Here is a 20,184-nt window from a genome sequence, read left to right on the forward strand (position 1 = left end):
CCATGCTGTGTTTTTTTAAGGGTGCTGCAAACATCAGAATAGTTTACCTTCCTCTCCTTGGAATAAAAGTGATACAGAACTCTTTGAAACAGGCTGTTGTTAATTTCAAAGTGGAAGAAAAAAAAAACCTAAACAATTTCCTAGAAGAGAAATTAAATTGAAGTACTTTCTATTTAACTTCTGACTCTGTTTCACTGATACCTCATTCTAGTTGTATTATCGAGAAAAATAGGAAATGTCAGCTGCATGGCCTATTGAAAAATTCGAAGGACCGCTGAAATGAAGAGACCTATTTGGCTTGACAGAAATGAGATGATCGTCATTCACAGGCATTTCCACAGGAGGGATGCGTTTCCTCTGCTGAGCCAGGCTTCAGAGCAAAATATGCTAATGTGAGAGGAGCCAGCCACATAATTTCCAAATCATATTGGTATATTTGCAGGGAAGTATGGCCCTGCTTCCACTAAGAGTGTTTTCATTCAGTGGTTTGTTCCCATGACAAATGTCGACCAGAACATGAGAGAAGAAGATGGGGGAGGGCTCCCCAAATTGAAATTTTGTCCCCAAACAAACCCACATTAAAACATGAGTGAAAAACATCTGGAAAATCACCAAAGATATACATGTCCCAGTTACAGGGGCTGACCATTTAACTAAAAATAGCTTGTGTAGGCTGCAGAAAAAGTCTTCAGCCTGCCATAGAGGACATGTCTTTTGTCCGTAATGGACCAGATTCACTCAGGGAGAAAACAAAAGAGAGGAGTGCTCAAAGATACAAGCTTTGGCTAAAGTCAAACTTCCAAAGATAAAAGTATGGCAATATGGCCATAGGCAAGTTACTTATCTTTTCTAAAACTCAGTTTTCTCATTTATAAAATGTTAGATATTAATAGTGCCTATCACAGTAGGTTTTTGCAAAGATTAAGGGAAGTGATACCTTTCAAGACCATATGTTCCTGACATAGCATAAACACTCAATACCTGTTAGCTGCCAGTGTTGTGACTTTTCTCTCTGTGGTATTATCAGGTCCCCTTTCTTATCTTAAAGTCTCTATTCATATGTTTAGTGAATATTTATTGAGAATCTACTTGGGGCCAGAATAGTGCTTACAACCAGGAACCCGGTGGTCCCAAAATAAAGCCAATCCTCAAGAACCTCCAGGTCTAGTTAGGAAGACAGACACCTAAACAGACAATTACAACCCATGTGGGAATCACAGTAAATGGTATAATCTTGATGACTAAAGCCAAGGGGACACCCATAGCTCAGTCTTCACCAATCAGAAAGAAATCCTTAGAGGTAGTGAGGTCCAAGCACAGGTGTAAAATGAGTAAAAGGTAGCTTGTGAGGAAAGAGAGATCACTGGGCTCTGTGAAATAAAGGTTGTGCCTTATAGTAGATCTAGAGTGGATGAGTACAGTGAAGGCTGTGTGTGCAGAGACAACAGCTGAGTGGGGGTCTAAACAGCAGAAGAGTGGGCCCATTACTAGAGGGTCCTGAAAGCTTGAGAAGAAATTCAGATGCCTCAGAGTGAAAGGATTAGTAGCAAAGTAACATAATATCTGGATTTAGGGACACTGTTCAGGATATGTATGAAAGATGGATCATGCTGGAGTTAACAGAGGGAAAAGTAACCCTGGAGGCATAAAGATCTGTTAGGTGGCAACTGCAGCAAAATCTTGGAGAAAGGGATTCTGGCTTGCATATGATGGTGGCAGTGTGGGTAGAGAGAATAAAGTGTTTCAGAGATAATCAGAGAGTAACCCAACGGGAATCAATTACTCTTGGAGATAAGAGGCTACGAGGTATACAGGATGCCCTCATACTTCATATTCAGTGAATTTTGATGCTGACACTGAGATGTGGCACGCAGGACAAGGTAAAGGTTTGGGGGAAAGATCATGACTTGCATTTGGCCTCTGAATCTAAGTCACTTGGTGGACACTCACGGCGAGATGAGCCACTGACACACGCAAGAGTGAGTCTAAGACGGTACCGTGTGGGAAGTCATGCTGCTAGGATTGATTCTTAATGTTTTATCTGAATATTTCAACATCCTATAAAAATAGCTTCAGTTACTAGTGAGCTGATACAGGAGGTAAATGCATCCATAGAATCCTAAAACTTATGGACCATTAGTTACTCGACCCAACCACCTTTGTGGCCCAGAGAAGAGTTTGTTAACCTAGGGGCACACAGACAGTGAACGACAGAGCCAGGTTTGGAGCTGATGTCAGTCTCCCAGCTTAGGATCCAGAGCTCTGTCTTTTGAGATCTAAAAGATTCAGCCTCCTAGCAACCTCTTTACCTTGTGGGATGTAAGCCACCTTGCACACATTTAAAGAATTCTTTTCAAAAGAAGAAAAGGGGATAAAGAACAACATGGGAGTCATGTTAGTCTCTCCAGCCAAGTTTCTGCCATGGAATTATATAACCCTTTTAGTTCCTTCTATCTCCTATGAACCTTCTATGGTCCAAAAAGGGGGAAAAAAAAGACCCAAAACAAAATCTATCATCTTTGTACAGGCACATAATAGGTGCTCCATAAAAGTAACCCAATAATAACAGGAATAATCACATTCCTCAAAGTCCAGGATTACTGGCCTGTCAAATTCTACTTGGGATCTGTGAGTGTAGGCACATTTGTGGGATGGGCCTGGAAACCATCATTTCCATCCCCACAAATATAGGAACATTTGATACACTCAGTAATGCTGGTCCATCTTACCTTCTTCACCCATTGGATACTTGCTGCCAGTTTCTGTAACACAAAACTCCACCCATCTGATTGGTCATTCAACAAATGGCAACGAGAAGGATCCTCAGGAGACCTCTGAGCCGAATATACAGCAATTTCTGCAAAAAGTGAAAGGATCATTAGTAACCTGGAGGTGACATAAATCAATAGAATGATACACTCCTAGACACTGGGGGTACACAGTTGCATAGGACACACTTTTCTCTTTGACAATAAGGGCCCATGTATAACGTGAGAGATGTAAATAAATGATCACAATGGTGTGCAAAGCAGGAAAAACTTGTCATGAATTTAGAGGTACCACAGGATGGTTCCTGTGAACATTATGCATTCAGTTCTTTGATAACAAAGATAAAAGCAGTCATATATCCAACGTCTCGTACCATGCTACATACTTTACACGTATTTGCTCTAGCACTAACAACAAACCTGTGGGGGAGATAGGAAATCGTAGAGTCAGTTGCTGAGAGAATCCACATTTTACTGGCTTCCAAAGCCAGTTTCCTCCCTTCTAAAGAGAGAAGCACCATCCTGGTGCTGTCAAATCCTGGTGGAGTGACAGACTCAAGGGCAAAGAGTGAGAGCGGTGGCGGTCGTGATAGGAGATGTCATCCCCACGCGGGCAGAGCAGGGCACTGGGCTGACAGAGCTGCAATTCTTTCTCAGGACTACATTCCTCTGCGTTCCCCCTCCTGCTCCACATCACATTCTGGAGCTTCTGTGTGTGGGGGCTGTGTTCTGCCTGGATGCTGGGCTGATTCATCTTCATATCTCCCGAAGTGTCTACCACTTTTCCTAGCCCAGAGCAGCTGTTCAATGTATATTTGCTGAATGAATGAAGAGAGGAATATGGAGTGTCTGAACAGCTGCCGTCTTCAAAAAACCAAGGCACTGAACCAAGGAAGGTGCCGCTGGCATAACTTCCCGAACACGACAGCAGAAAGGAGTTCTTGAATGTCCTTCCTCTCTAGAACATCTACTTTCGAGGATCAACTTGGGCTGCACTAAGGGCTTAAACAGCTTCTTACTTTGACTTTAGGTTCATCCCACAGTTGTGTCTGACTTTTTTGCAACCCCATAAAATGCAGACCGCCAGGCTCCTCTTTCCATGGGGATTCTCCAGGCAAGAATACTGGAGTGGGTTTCCATGCCCTCCTCCAGGGGATCTTCCCAACCCAGGGATCGAATCTGGGGTCTCCTGCATTGCAGATGGTTTCTTTACCATCTGAGCCATCAGGGACACCCACTTTGACTTTACTATCCTTCATTTTCCCAGACCCAATTTTCCTTGTTTCATCTTGGCTCCACCTATCAACTCTTCACATACAATGCATTCTCCAAAACAACAGGGACAACAGCAACATGGGAAAACCCATCTGCACAGGGCTGAGGATGGGCTGTACATCTACTGAAATCTGTTCACGGCACCTTAATTTGGTGACTGTAACAAGAACAGTAAAACTGTCCTGTGCATGCGTGCTCAGTCCATCAGACTCTGCAACCCCATGGACTGTAGCCCGCCAGGTTCTTCTGTTCATGGGCTTATCCAGGCAAGAATACTAGAGTGGGTTGCCGTGCCCTCCTCCAGGGGATGTTTGTAACCCAGGGATAGAACCAGCATCTCCTTTGGCTCCTGCCATGTGTGCTATCTCCAGGATGTCAAGGATGGAGCAGGGCTGGGGTTATTCCCAGATGTATATGGAGTCATGGAGAAAAAGCCACAGGGGAAGGACCTGTTCATAACCCCAGAGGAAGGACCCAACTCGCAACCATGTCATAGCCACTCTCCAACAGCCCTCCCTAGATCAATCACACGCCCAGAGAACCATACCCTTCTGTGGTCCCCTTCCATGTGACTCTGAATTGCCCTGGGGTAACCAATGAAATATCAATAACCTCAGATATGCAGATGACACCACACTTATGGCAGAAAGCGAAGAAGAACTAAAGAGTCTCTTAATGAAAGTGAAAGAGGAGAGTGAAAAAGTTGGCTTAAAACTCAACATTCAGAAAACTAAGATCATGGCATCTGGTCCCATCACTTCATGGCAAATGGATGGGGAAACAGTGACAGACTTTTTTTTTTTTTTTTGGTCTCCAAAATCACTGCAGATGGTGACTGCAGCCATGAAATTAAGACACTTGCTCCTTGGAAGAAAAGTTATGACCAACCTAGATAGCATATTAAAAAGCAGAGATATTACTTTGCCAACAAAGGTCCATCTAGCCAAAGCTATGGTTTTTCCAGTAGTCATGAATGGATGTGAGAGTTGGACTATAAAGAAAGCTGAGTACCATAGAATTGATGCTTTTGAACTGTGGTGTTGGAGAAGATTCTTGAGAGTCCCTTGGACTGCAAGGAGATCCAACTAGTCCATCCTAAAGGAAATTAGTCCTGAATATTCACTGGAGGGATGATGCTGAAGCTGATGGGAAGAACTGACTCAAGATGTACAGAACAGACTTTTGGACTCTGTGGGAGAAGGCGAGGGTGGGATGTTTCGAGAGGACATCATCGAAACATGTATATTATCTAGGGTGAAACAGATCACCAGCCCAGGCTGGATGCATGAGACAAGTGCCCGGGCCTGGTGCACTGGGAAGACCCAGAGGAATCGGGTGGAGAGGGAGGTGGGAGGGGGGATCGGGATGGGGAATACGTGTAAATCCATGGCTGATTCATGTCAATGTATGACAAAACCCACTACAATATTGTAAAGTAATTAGCCTCCAACTAATAAAAATAAATGAAAAAAAAAAATCCAGCTGTAAAAAAAAAAAAAGAAAGAAAGAAAAGACCTTGATGCTGGGAAAGATTGAAGGCAGGAGAAGGGGTTGGACAGAGGATGAGATGGTCAGATGGCATCACTGACTCAATGGACATGAGTTTGAGTAAACTCCGGGAGTTGGTGATGGCCGAGAGGCCTGGTGTGCTGCAGTCCATGAGGTTACAAAGAGTCGGACATGACTAAACTGAACTGAGCCAATGAAACACAGCAAAAGAGATACTATTAATATATGATTTCAGAAGCTGAGTCCTAAAAACCTGGTAACCGGTCTTGTGTTCTTAGAAAGGTTGCTCTGGGAGGAGTCAGCTGCCATGTCTGGAGTCTGAATGCTCTAGATCCCCATGCTGAGAGGAAGCTCCAACTAGTCATGTGGAGAAGCTGCATGGATAGCGAGAGAGATGGCCAGCCATCCCCAGCTGCTGTGGGCATCCAAGCTGAAGAGTCAGGTGGTGAGTGAAGATGCCATCTTAGACATCCAACCCACTTGGACCTTCACGTGACTCCAGCCATCTGACTTTATACCATGAGACCCCAAGCAACAATTGCCCAGAAGAGTTCACTCAGTTGCAAGAGGTAAGGATAGACAGTTGTTATAAGACACTGAATTTGGGGATGGTATGTTACCCAGAAATGGCTAAATAGAACACCATGAACAGGGATGGAACAGGCCTTTGTTGTGGTCCTTACCAATGTAGTCTCTTTAAATGTGTATATCCACTCTGGGTAGCATGAACCCATCGGGGTATCTCCCCCCAGCCCCTAAAACGATCAAACTTTTGCCCAGGGCATTTAGCCCATAACACCCACAATGGGATCAAAATCCAGCAGCACTGACTTCAGAGCCTGTGTTTCCTCTGTTTTTCTTCTGCTGTCTCCAATCAGTTCATGACACGTCTATGTCTGTAGCCAGTGCATTTTTAAAACTCTAGTTGTCAAATCTATAAAAACGGATTGAACTCCCACTTTGTCTTGCATTCTTTAGTTAGTGTTAGTTACTCAGTTGTGTCTGACTCTATGACCCCATGGACTGTAGCCCACCAGGCTCCTCTGTCCATGAGATTTTGCAGGCAAGAATACTGGAGTGGGTTGCCATTTTCTTCTCCAGGGGCTCTTCCCTGTAAAATATCTCTTATAAAACCCCTCTTACCAAAAGCCTGCACTGATTATTAAGAGCTTTGGAAGGAAAGTAAAAATAAATGTGTAAATTTTGTATGAATTCTGATTACTGCAAACTTTTGAGAAAGAGGGGCTTTAGGTTCTATGGAGAACGTTGGTATATAATTACACCATGTTTCTTAGAAAAAAAAATGAACAGAAAAAGATCTAAGTTGTTTTTGTCCTTTTTCACAGAGTTGATGGGGGGAAAAAAAGAGTTCAGTGGGTCTGAGAGAGCTGGGCAGTGTACCACAGATGCTCTCTTTCTGCAGTATTGGTGTTCCGGGTTGGAATGTTCATCTCCCTGCCTGCCCCCCACAGCTAATGACTGCCCAAGACCTGGGATCATGTGTTCCCTCTTGTGACAGGGACATACAACCCAGCGCTGCAGCACCCACTCCTACCTACTCTCAGGGCACCGTCCTTTAGTGTCCCCAAGCCCTGCGTGCCATCACGGGCCCTCTTCACCTACTGCCCTGCCGTCTACCAGCCCCTCCCCATTGCTGTGCTTGGCCACCCACACTACTGAGCCTCTTAGAATCAGACTCTCCACGCCGTGCACTAGTTCAGAGAGATGGAGAAACAGGAAAAAGAAATCCACAAGCCAAGGGTGTAAAGTGGGATGGAGAACATACTTGGCAAGGGTAGCAAAATCGAGGAGGAAACTCAGTGACGGTGGCAGATTTCTTTCGCTGCACTCTGACCAAATGGAAGTCTTGGTACACACAGGGCCACATCCTCCCCTCTGACCCCCGAGTCAAACCGCCATCCCTCTCTTAGGGTTTCTGCTCCAGATCAAATGCCCCGGCTCCTAGCTCTCCACGTGTGGGTCTTCTTCTAGAATGTGGGCTCAGCCAGGCCAGGTGTGTGCCTGGATCATTGTCAACAGCACATCGCCAACACCAGCAACAACATATAGTGCTGGAGGGGGGACGGTAAGGGCTGAAAGTCTATGTGAGTTAGATGAAAACAGTCTCCACCCCACGCACTCCATCAGCGCCTGCTTCAGGATCCTCAAGTCACTCACTGTGTGTGTAGGTATGCCACAGCAGGGATGGGTAGAAAAGGAAGAACTGCCACTGAGTGGGGGGGTTGCCCAAGGAGAGAGTGACAGCTCCATTTTACAGGTGAAAAAACTGAGGCTGAGTGGTAAACACCCAAACATATAGGGCAATGAAGCAGCAGATCAAATCGCTAAAAAAAAAAAAAAAAAATCCACTCCTTTCCCGCCAACTTTAAGAGTCCATGACAAGACCTACTTGCCAGGGTAAATCATGCCTGTTCCTCTGAAAGGTGGTCGCTCATTTTTACTTTTTGGTATAACAACAGAGCAGGGAATCTGAGATATTTTGGTATGGAACTGAGTAATATGAACTATGATTAAATATATTATCATTGAACAAATAAAATATCAGCTTTTTGAAACTTTTATAGGGCAAAGAATTCAAGCAAAGACCATATCCTTTCCTGCTGGTCTAGGAATACCAAAAGCTGTGCTGCTGATGCTGCTGTGTGTTCTTGCTCTTCAGGCAGGAGAAGGGGCAGAGGAAGCTGAGGCTGGGTGTCTGCACATGGGGGCTACTTCCTTGTACGGGGGTCACATGTTCCTGACATTGTGGAAGGGATAAATAAACCAAAACAATACTCAGCATTGGGTGTTTTTCTTTCCTGTTATCACCCAAGTTCCAAAGCCACATGATGAAGCATATTTTCTAAGATAGACAGGTTTGCAGATGATGATTAAAAAAAAAAAAATAAGGGAAGAAGCAAGTTATTAAATGTGAGGGGACAGGACTTAAAATCCAGGCTTTGCCTCTTCCAAGCTAATTTGACTTTGGCAAGAACTCTTTGAGCCTCAGTTTCTTCATTATAAAATGGGGATATCAATAACTTTTGTGGGATTATTGATTATTGTAAAGAATAGTGAGAATAAATACCTCACTTAGAATAGACATTCAATAATTAGTAGCTGCAATTACAAAAACATTTTCAATTGTGTATGATTAAATCGCTTTACCTTTCATTGTATATTTGCTATTTCCAGAGCTCTATGGTAGGTGGAAGTTTCCATATATTTGTTGTTGTTGTTGTTCAGTTGCTAAATCATGTCTGGTTCTTTGCAGCCCCATGGACTGGAGCACACCAGGCTTCCCTGTCCTTCACTATCTCCAGGAGTATGCCCAAACTTATGGTCATTGAGTCGGTGATGCCACTCAACCGTCTCATGCTCTGTTGCCCCCTTCTCCTCCTGCCCTCAAACTTTGCCAGCATCAGGGTTTTCCCCCACTGTGTCTGTTCTTCGAATCAGGTGGCCAATGTCTTGGAGCTTTGGCTTAAGCATCAGTCCTTCCAGTGAATATTCAGGGTTGATTTCCTTTAGGATTGACTGGTTAGATCTCCTTGCTGTCCAAGGAGTCTTCTAAAGAGTCTTCTCCAGCACCATAATTCAAACACATCAATTCTTCGGCACTCAGCCTTCTTTATGTTCCAACTCTCACATTTGTATGGGACTATATTTGCATATATTAATACATACTCATGGAATACATAATTAATATTCATCCATAAGCATTTTCCACCCCATTCCTTTTCAGATGAGGAAACTGAGTTCTCAGAGAAGTTCAGGGACCCCTCAGAGTTCAAAGGCTCAGCTTAGACCTCTGCTCCCATACGATGTTGAGGGCTGCCAGCTGCCCACAGCTCAGGGCTCCCTGCAAACTCTCCATGGCCAGCTACTTGCTGCTTGAGCAGGATGATGCCCACCGTCTGGCTGTAATTACAAGGAAACATCCATAAAGAGTTCCTGGGCTCCAAATGGATTTGACACAGTGGCCCTTTAAATCAAACTCTTAACACGATTATCTTGATTTCTCTTTGGTAGTTTTTCTAAGTAAGCCATGCCTTTAGAGGCACCTAATACAAAGTGACAACCTTCACCGTTTTCCGAAGCATCGATGGACTGGCGTAGAGAGGGCCCATTGTCAACATGGTAATTACCGCACAATACCTGACGGCCAATGGAAAGTCAGGAGGCGCAGGCAGCGGCTGAATCCGGCATTGTCCGGGCCCGATAAAAAGATTAGAAGTCCTGAAAAGCCAGGGAGCGGGATCTCACAGCTCTTTCGCTGGGCCCTGAAAGGCCCATTGTGCTGTCACCATAAATTCTGGGTTCCCCGGGCACTTGACAACTGAAGCCAGGGACAATAGAATTCTTGTGTCCAACAAAACACTCCTTGTCCAGTGTCAGTCTTATCAGCCGCATTTACAAATGTCTTTCGTTGTACCCAAATAATTCCCTATTAGAAGGGCTATTGGGAGCAGAACTAAATAAATATTCACAGCCTTTGTAATATCTTTGGGAAATGAATAAACAAACAGTCTCCTAGCATATGAGCAAACCTCCTGCTACTCTACATTTTATCCCTATTTCTTGCCCAAATGATGGAGTTTCTCTTTCTACCCTTTCCCATATTAACAACTGCAATACAGGATGCTCCAGTTTTACGTGTACCCACTACATAGCCCCAATATATATATATATACCCACTACATGCCTCTACATGCATTTTTATTTTAATTAATCTTCCCAACAGCACTGGGCAGGGTTTGTTTTATTCTGCTCCTACCTCCTAAAAGAGAAAGGAATCAAACCTCAGAGAAGTTAAATAACTTGCCCAAGATAACAAAGCTAGTGAGCAGTAGAATAAGAATTCAAATCTAGGTTTCCCGTGCTCACAAGGATCTGCCTTCCCATTTTGCCATGATGATTTCTCTAATGAATAAAAAAGGAGTGCAATGTCAGAAAAAGAGGAAAAACTAAACACATCCACTATAAAACTCATATACACACATGAGTCTATTGTTATAGAACCTGGGAATACTTAGGAAGAAAATGAAAAGCTTTTCTCCAAGAGAGTATATATGTATTTTTTGCCCTAAAATAGCAGCAATTTTACTTTTTAAGTTTTGAGGGGCCATGGTAAAGAGGAGATGGAAAGCAAATAAAAATAAATATAATCCAGCTTCAGGAGAATTTTGGGGATGTCCATCAGATCAACTGGAAAAGTTGTAGAAAGAATTGCTGGGGTAAACAAAACAAGCAGGGCACACGTGATCACATCTGTTCCAGACCAGTATTCACTCCTTCTTCTGAAGTTTATTTAGCTTGTCTACGTGTCGTGAATGAACAAATATCTCAACATTTGACAGTAATTCACATGACAAAATAGAAACCTCCTTGGACAGCAATCTTAATATTTTATTTTTGGTTGCACTGGGTCTTCCTGGCGGCTTGAAGGGCTTTCTCTAGTTGTGGCAAGTGGGGGCTGCTCTCTAGCTGTGGTTCACAGGCTTCTCGTGGTAGCTTTTCTTGCTGGGCAGCGCAGGCTCTAGGATGGGTGGGCTTCAGTCACTGTGGTTCCCAGGCTCTAAGCGTGGCCTCAGTAGTTGTGGTGCACAAGTTTACTTGCCTTAAAGCATGGGGATCTTCCAGGACTGGGGATCGAACCCGTGGCCCCAGCATTGGCAGGTGGATTCTTAATCACTGAACCACTAGGGAAGCCTGAACAGCGGTCTTTACATAATGATTTTGAGAATATTTAAACTGTTAATGGTTCCCTACCAGGTGAAGACACATCCACACTGCTCAACACAGCTGAACGCGATTCCGCCTGGCCTGTCCCAGCTTCACCTCCTGCCCAGGTAAGGCCTGCTGTTCCTGGCAGGCTATGCACCTCCATTCCTCCGGGCACATACTGTTCCTCAGCTGAATTCCCCTCCCATTCATTGCTGGTATAACTGTGGTGGAACTTTCCCTGCTCCCTGTTGTGGACTTGGGCATCCAGATTCCCTCAGTATACCCTATTACGTTTTGATTTCTCCCACGGGTAGAGTTCTTTGTTACTATGACTGTCTGCCCCTTCCAACATTGCATCCCAGAAAGCTTTGAGATCCTAGAAGACAGAAATCAAGTCTTACACTCATTTTCTGTCTGGCCTGGGTCAGCCTGCTAACCCTCTAAAGGGCTTGGCCTACGGGAGAAATGCAGAAATGGCAGAGGTGAAATAGAGACCCACCATAAAAATGTATTTTTTAAATTTTAGACCACTGAAAACCTGTTGCTTTTTTATCTACTTGATGTCAAATGACAGGTAAAATTCATAATTTTTTAAGGACTATAATAATATACTCCCTTGGCCCAAATTACTCAGGCTTGATAAAAGCTATGTGGAGCTGTTCACTTTGGTTTCTAAAATAGTTAAGATTAGTAAAATGGACTATCATTTTGTGAGCAATTGGCTATTAACAAGACTGGTTAGCCAATAGGTATTTCCGTAGTGAGTGACAGTAAATCCATGTGTTTGTACAAGTACTGAGTTTGAAAAAGTGTGATCAATACTTCCCAAATACTTCCGATGCCAAGTGAAGCATTTAATCATCTCCGAGGACTCGAGGGTCTGGTTACAGTCACGTACATATGATGCTAACTCTTTCAGCTCTCCTGCACCCCCTGGAGCTGGGTGGCACACAGACACACCTTCATCCAAACAGCTAAGATGATTTCTAACATTTACTGAGAGTTCACAATGTGCCAGGTCCTAGGCTAAGTACATTCCTATCATGTAGAATTTAATCCCATAACCATCCTACACATCAGGTGCTATTTAATTTCATAACCAGGAATCGAGGCACAGAAAGGCTGAATAAAGTTGCACCTCATTCAAGAAGTGGCTAAACAACAAAGCCACAATTCGGACACAAGCAGTTTGAACCTATGGCAATTCATCCAACCACGACATTCAACTATTTTCTTCAGACATAAATTAGGGCACTAATTTAGGGAAATAATGTGGTGATTGAAAAAAAAAGATCAAGGACTACTACATCACCTTACTAGGCTACTGACGTATCCAGTGAGAGAGAGAGAGGGAACATACATTGATGAAGCACCATCCCCAAAATGAAACGATGAACAGCAAAGATCTCTGACCATGACCCAAGGCCTGAAACAGTAGTTTCATCACGTTTCATCAAATCTGAGCAGCCTCCATACAGCCAAGAAAGCCACTTATTTGCAAATGTCTATATTTACAAAGATAGTCTTTACACACACACGCACACACACACACTCTCTGAGAGTTTTTGCTAGGTGCTAGAAGCCATGAAATTAAAAGATGCTTACTCCTTGGAAGGAAAGTTATAACCAACCTAGATAGCATATTAAAAAGCAGAGACATTACTTTGCCAACAAAGGTCCGTCTAGTCAAGGCTATGGTTTTTCCAGTAGTCATGTATGGATGTGAGAGTTGGACGGTGAAGAAAGCTGAGCGCCAAAGAATTGATGCTTTTGAACTGTGGTGTTGGAGAAGACTCTTGGGAGTCCCTTGGACTGCAAGGAGATCCAACCAGTCCATCCTCAAGGAAATGAGTCCTGGGTGTTCATTGGAAGGACTGATGTTGAAGCTGAAACTCCGATACTTTGGCCACCTGATGCGAAGAGTTGACTCACTGGAAAACACTCTAATGCTGGGAGGGATTGGGGGCAGGAAGAGAAGAGGACGACAGAGGATGAGATGGTTGGATGGCATCACAGACTCTATGGACATGGGACGGACATAGACTCCGGGAGTTGGTGACAGGACAGGGAGGCCTGGCGTGCTGTGATTCATGGGGTCGCAAAGAGTCGGACATGACTGAGTGAACTGAACTGAACTGAACTGAGAAACAGTCACAGTCTCAGACTTCCCATAGGAAGAAGAGCAAACTGCACTGGCCATAGCAATATGACTGCTATACGATGTAGTAGGAGAGGGTTCTCTCTTGAGGTCATTTGATTCTTTCTTTAGAAAGAAACAAAACAAGGCTTCTCAAAAGTAAATAGGACTGTCCTTCTGCAGTATAAAATTAACTTAAGAAAAAGAAAATGCCATTTTGTTATTTATCTCTTCTTAAGACACTTACTCTGAAGATATAAGCTGTACAAATTCAAAGTGTCTACAAGCTCCACAAGGGCAGGAAGCACGAATGCTTTCTTTACTGTAAATCAGGTGGACAGAGGCACAAAATAACACTCCCAAATAACTTCTGAACAAATGATCAAAAGTAAATAAAGAAGTGAGTCCCTAACACCAAAGTCCCACCTGTGCCCAGGTGCAATGAAGGCCCACTGTGGGTAGTGACTTGTAGTTTTTCTTCAGGAATAAATATGAATTTGGCCACAAATTCACAGAGAGGTTATACGAGCCAGCAAACTAGTCTAGTGGGCACTCTGCATGCTTATCACACCTCACTAAGTATGCTGGATTCATTCAGGGTCAGCAGGGGAAGTGGGCCATTAAAAGGTTTCAGCTATACTTTGCTGCACTTTATTGGTAGAATAATATTCTCCACTGTGTGCGCCAATTTTGAGATTCTTAAAGAATGGCATGCCAATATCAAGAATCTAATATCCTCATAAGAAGCATTTTCTAGGCTGATCCCCCTGGACTCCCCTCCCAGGCAGAAGTACATACACACACACACACACACACACACACACACCATCATACATTTCTTTCTTTTCATCTTTTAAAAAAAATTCTTCAAATGACAAGTGAAGTCCACTTTTACCAATTTCAATGATAAAAACTGAAACTGAAGATAAAATGGCATTGACCACAGTTGCGGAGAGTTGGGTCATCTTATCAGGCTGAGCTTAGATCATTAATGTGGAAGTGACAGGCAAATGGCCTTTCTGTACTCAGATCAGAGGCTCTGTGAGGTCTCCCACTGTGCTGGGTGCATGCTAAGTCACTTCTGTTGTGTCTGAGTCTCTGTGATCCCATGGAACGTAATCTGTCAGGCTCCTCTGTCCACAGGATTCTGCAAGCAAGAATACTGGAGTAGATGGCCATGCCCTCCTCCAGGGGATCTTCCCAACCCAGGGATCAACCCTATATCTCTTGTGTCTCGAGCATTGGCAGGCTAGTTTTTTATCACTATCGCCACCTGGGAAGCCCCTTCCACTATAATGTTCAATTGTTAAATCACTATCTTAAGGCTTCAGCCGAGAAAATCAGGCTGAATTTTGAAACAGGGTTTCTTTATGCCTTCTGGGCTTTGATATCTTCAGTTATCTGATACTGTAAGTGTGTAAGTTACACACACACACACACACACACACACATACTATGAACATGCTAATTTCTTAAAATATTTAAACCGCATTCCATATCCAGCAACTTACACAATAAATTTTGACCTGGGCTGGACTTGATGGTCAACAAGGTTCTTTCTTATGCTGAGTCTACAAAATTCTGTAATTGAAGCAATCAGTTCCCCAGCTAAAAGCAGCCCAGCTCCTTCCCGCAGTTCTGACCATAGTTGGGAAAATACTGAGCTAGAAGATCTCTAGGCTCTTCCCCTCCCCGACAGTCACTGTGAGTCTGTGATTTCAAGGGGCAAACCTGATACCAGGATGAAGCCGTCTTTAAGAGGGCACTGCATATGCAGGAGACCATGAGGGCAAACAAAGTCTTCCTTTAGCTCTCGGGGAGACATGTAAACACAGCCAGATTTCACAGCCCCTGGCAAGATGGTCTGGTCACCTCAGGGAGAGCCAGGAAGAAACCAGACCAAGTGGGTGTGTCACCCAGCAAGCAGCAAGAGAGCAGGGGGGCCATGCTGTGGATTAGGGGGACCCTGGCAGGAAGCGCAGCCCCTGCTGGGGTAGGAACTCACCGTCCTGCCCGTTCCCATTTGGGACTTAACTCCTCAACAGCTCCATGACTCAGGACTGTTTCCTTATCTGTAAAATGGGCATCACAACATCCTTCAGAGCCTCTGGTGGTGAGGACAAATGAGTTGATACATTCAAAGTACACTATTATTTTCTGGCACAAATTAATTGTTCACTAAGTGTTAGTCCACATCATCATGATCAAAAATCTATCACATTTCTGTTACACTGACTCTATGTAAAGATGAACAATGAGTGCAATGCCTGACACAATAGGGGCCCAACAAATTACTGTTATTATTATTGCCATTAAATGACAATGAATCAGGAAGTGGAGAAGTACCTTTTCAATTATCTTTCAGTCCTGATCTCAGCAAAAGCAATGTCTCCATTTGCCGTGATCCCTGAAAAATCTCTCTTTTAACTGAGAAGGTAGTCTCAGGTTCAGAGTAGACTTGACTATATTGTTTCCTTTTTATTTTATCTATTTGGGGGCTACCTTCTATTTAGGAGGGCTTCCCAGGTGGTACTCACGGTAAGGAACCTGCCTGCCAATGCAGAAGACATAAGAGACACAGGTTCGATCCCTGGGTTGGGAAGATCCCCTGGAGCATGGCAACCCACTCCAGTATTCTTGCCTGGAGAATCCCGTGGACAGAGGAGCCTGGCGGGCTACAGTCCATGGGGTCGCAAAGAAATGGACATGAATGAAGCAACCGAGCTCTCTGCAGCATTCAGCACTTCTATTTAGAAAGGAGGCTTCCCTGGTGGCTCGGATAGTAAAGAATCTGCAGTTCAGGGGATCCAGGTTCAATCACTGGGTTGGAAAGATCCCCTGGAGAAGGGCATAGCAATCCACTGCAGTACTCTTGTCTGGAGAATCCTATGGACAGAGGAGCCTGGTGGGCTATAGTCCACGGGATCCTGAAGAGTGGGGCAGGACTGAGCAACTAACACTTTCTATTCATGATGAGGTACTAGTTTGCCACTGATGATACATGATATAATTTTCTTTAAAAATATTGAAGAAAAGCAGAATGAGCCAAAAGAAAATATGAAGTAAATAACAATGAGGGTGGTACTCAGATATTGTGAAGACCAGCATGAATGACTGACTGAAAGTGGTGGTGGGGGGCCCTAGAAGGAGAGACCAAGGCCCCGAGTGGGAGGTGGTAAGACGCAGGGCCCACAGAGACCCTGCCCCCGGCAGCCCACGGTTTCTCTGCAGGAGCCTCAGGGTGACCAGGTGTCAGATCCTGTGCGTGAGGGGACTGCAAGGAATGACTATGGCTGGCTTTCAACGGTGGAGACAGAATGACAAGGAAGAGACAAACCTCGCCCCCTACCTGGTGGTGGAGGCGAGAGCCAGAGTCCAGAAATCTCCAGGAATCTAGGTCTTCCTGGAGAAGAAACTAGGTTGTAAACTCATTGGACACAGAATCTACCCTGCCTCTCTCTAGAATTCATGTCACACATCTTATGCACACCTTATTTTATCCCAGAGGGGATCTAAGGCTGCCTGCAAGGAAGCCTACAGCATGGAAAACATATAGTATTGCTTTACATGGTAAAAGCAAGAAGAGGAGAAATGGCGTCATAGAATAATTTGAACGAAGGTTCACAGGCAGAGCTCTGGCTAAGAAGTCAGACGGTCGCCCAGGCTGCACCACATCTGGGGACGGAAAACACACTCAGGTGCAGGGCCACGTGCCCACGAAAGGAAAGCCGGTCCTCAGATCACCGTCATTCCAGATACTGAGGCCAGACAGTTATTTATCCCATTGGTCCTCACAGGGATGACCCTGCCTCAGGCAACGAGCAATATCCTGCAAATAAACATAATGGAACTGGAATTATTTGGCAGCTTAGAGCATCGCGGGTGTGTGGAGGACAAGCGGAGTCTCTAGCAGGTGAGGGAAGGAAGGGGTTGTGGGAGGATGCCGGCAGCATCTCTCTCCCTGGAGGACGTGAGGGCTGGTCCATCCTCCACAGACTGGTACATGCCCACTCTGCACTGTGCGTCAGCTTGTGCCGCTCCGGGTTTCAAAGAATGGAAGTCCTCCTTGGGTTGGCCTCTTCAGGTTTTAGTAGGCAAAATGGCTTTGTTCTAGGGCCTGTGCTTACGTGGATCACCACATGAATTAGCAAATGGAGAAATGTACAACAGAGAGGCTGAGTTAATGCACCCCAGCCCCCTAACTTATAGGGTTTCAAACCCTGGCAATCTGACTTTCATTCTCACGCCACCCTGACCCCCCATGGAATGCCCTTCATGAGCGAGCTCAGCCAACTTTCAGCCTCACCAGGGGCAGCTCCTTCCAGGAACTGATCGTTTTTGGCTCCACCTACCATATGATCTCACTCTTCTCTACCTTCGATCCCACTTTTGTCGTGCACAGAATGCATTAAACTCTTTTCATCTTTTTAAACTTCCCCTTGTCCTCCAAGCCCCTAACAAAATGATGACCTCATGATAATTCACCTTCCTTTCCCAACTTTACACATACACATACACACCAGTTCCTTAGGGCATCATCACTACCAACCATTCAACCCGACCCCCAATGCTTCTTGAGCATCTACTATGTGTCAGATCCTGCTCAGGACAATTGAGTCCAAACATCAGGGCTGCTATCTCTGCAGAGCTTCCATCCAGTGGCAGAGTTAGGAAGTGATCAGAAAAAATAAACAGCAAACAATTAGTGATGAGTAACACAGAAAATTTTAAATGGTTAATGAAACAGAATTGGTCACACCTTTTTATTGGGACCCCTTTAAGTCAACTGTGATGCTCAACCAGTGTTTGATGGAATGAAGAGCTTCTCAGGTAGCACTAGTGATAAAGGACCTGCCTGCCAGCGCAGGAGACATAAGAGATGCGGGTTCGATCCCTGGGTTGGGAAGATCCCCTGCAGGAGGGCATGGCAACCCACTCCAGTATTCTTGCCTGGAGAATCCCATGGACAGAAAATCCTGGTGGGCTATAGTCCATTAGGTCGCAAAGAGTCGGACACAACTGAAATGACTTAGCACGCACACACAAGGCAATATCTACTACTCACAATCTTTATCAGCCATTCTGACCTTATGTCCTAGGGTACCTCATTGTTTTAGGGAACCATTACATTTACCTGCCACCCCCCATCCCTGTGAACTTACAGAGAGCAGAAGCTCTGCATCACTTATATCTCCTGTAGCACCCACTATATCTGCATGTGTTACAAACTTTAAGCACAGAGATGCAGACTTGAAGGTTGAAGGTCATCACAAATCTCAGGATGTAAGAGCCAACTGGAAACTCAGTGGTGATTTAATCCAGTGATTCTACTAACTGTGTTCAGCAGAGACTAGGAAATTCCCAGATTCCCCAGAGACTACTGCAGGGGCTGTGGTGGATGAGGGCAGTGTGGGTGGGTGGGGTTCTGGGATCCTCCCATCTTCTTCTTCTCTGTTTAATCCACAAGAGCTCTGTTTTGTCCATGTTATACATAGCAGGGGTGAGAGTAAGGTTTCTTTTTAATTAACTTATTTATTTTAATTGGAGGCTAATTACTTTACAATATTGTGGTGGTTTTTGCCATACCTTGACATGAATTAGCTATGGGTGTACAAGAGAGTAAGGTTTTATTCACAAAAATCTGCATGAAATTCACAGAATCACAAAGGGAAAAACAGAAAATTATTTTTATTTGTATGCTCATTGGAGTATACAACAGACAGATGACTAGGCAGCCAGAGAGAACATATATGTGAACAGGTTAAATATTACATCGGGCGCAGGGGGTGTATGCAGGAAGCGGAAAGAGGAGGGTATCACAACAGTAATGGGTATGCATTCAAGGGAGGCAGACGTCTTCCTAGCCCCATGGTTCCCTCACTACAAGGCTTTCTTCTCTACAGCTGTCACCATTCATTCTTTCTTTCACTTACTCAATAATAACGTGTTGAGTAGTTCTATGTGCCAGTCTTTGCAGAGATAAACACATAGAATTGAGGACCAAGATAAGGTGGGACAGAAAGGAACGGGGAGGGAGGGAGGGTGGAAGGAAGGAAGGGAGAAAGGAAAGGTGGATGGATATGATAACTGCAAGGTGAGTGGGGGTCCTGACATTCCCTGCCCTCCCTCTCATCCCCAGCACACAGACACCCATGGCTTATCCAAAGCAAACGCCAAGTGACAGAGGAGGCGGGCGGGCGAGAAGAAGGAAGAGAGCTCCCAAAATAAGAAAGGATGAACAGAAAGGCGAAATGGCAGCTAACTTGGATCTACTAGACTGTCTATTTTCAGGGGCCTAAAGAGGATCCCCTCCATGACCCCACTGGATTACAGTGCAAAGAGAATTAGCCAAAGCTCTTCCGACCTTCTCTTCCAGACCAGCTCATCACCAGGTCACTTCTGCAGCCACATCCCCTCAAACCCCTTAACCTCCTACAAGGACGAATTCTAACACATTTGACCTGAACATGAGTAGATGGATTTATTTCAGCCATTTTCTGCCTTTCTAACTGTTTCTCCTGAAGAAGTTTGAAGACCAGGTTGGCTTTCCTAAGTACTCAGCTTTCATTGTTTATTGCTTTGGTTGTTTTGCCTGCCAGTTAAATGCTACCCATTTTCAGAAATGAGGAAAATGCTTCTGGCAATTAGGAAGGATGCTTGCTTCTAATGGCATCTTAACATTCTAAATTATTAAAAATAGAGAAAAGGACCACAAAATTCTGATATTGGCCAGTTCTCGGCTTCTCTGTGCATGTTTCAAGTGTTCCT

General features: G+C 44.5%; 1 protein-coding gene across 1 annotated transcript in view; it reads right to left on the reverse strand.

The window, feature by feature from the left end:
- LOC122692733 (collagen alpha-1(I) chain-like) overlaps positions 1-20,184 on the reverse strand; it is a 102,673-nt gene that overhangs the window by 34,245 nt on the left and 48,244 nt on the right. The window contains exon 5 of the mRNA XM_043900571.1: positions 2,730-2,857. Within this exon, the coding sequence (XP_043756506.1) occupies positions 2,730-2,857 (128 nt within the window). The remainder of the gene's footprint in view (positions 1-2,729; positions 2,858-20,184) is intronic.

This window comes from Cervus elaphus, chromosome 4, assembly GCF_910594005.1.
Source record: "Cervus elaphus chromosome 4, mCerEla1.1, whole genome shotgun sequence".
NCBI classification, from domain to species: domain Eukaryota; kingdom Metazoa; phylum Chordata; class Mammalia; order Artiodactyla; family Cervidae; genus Cervus; species Cervus elaphus.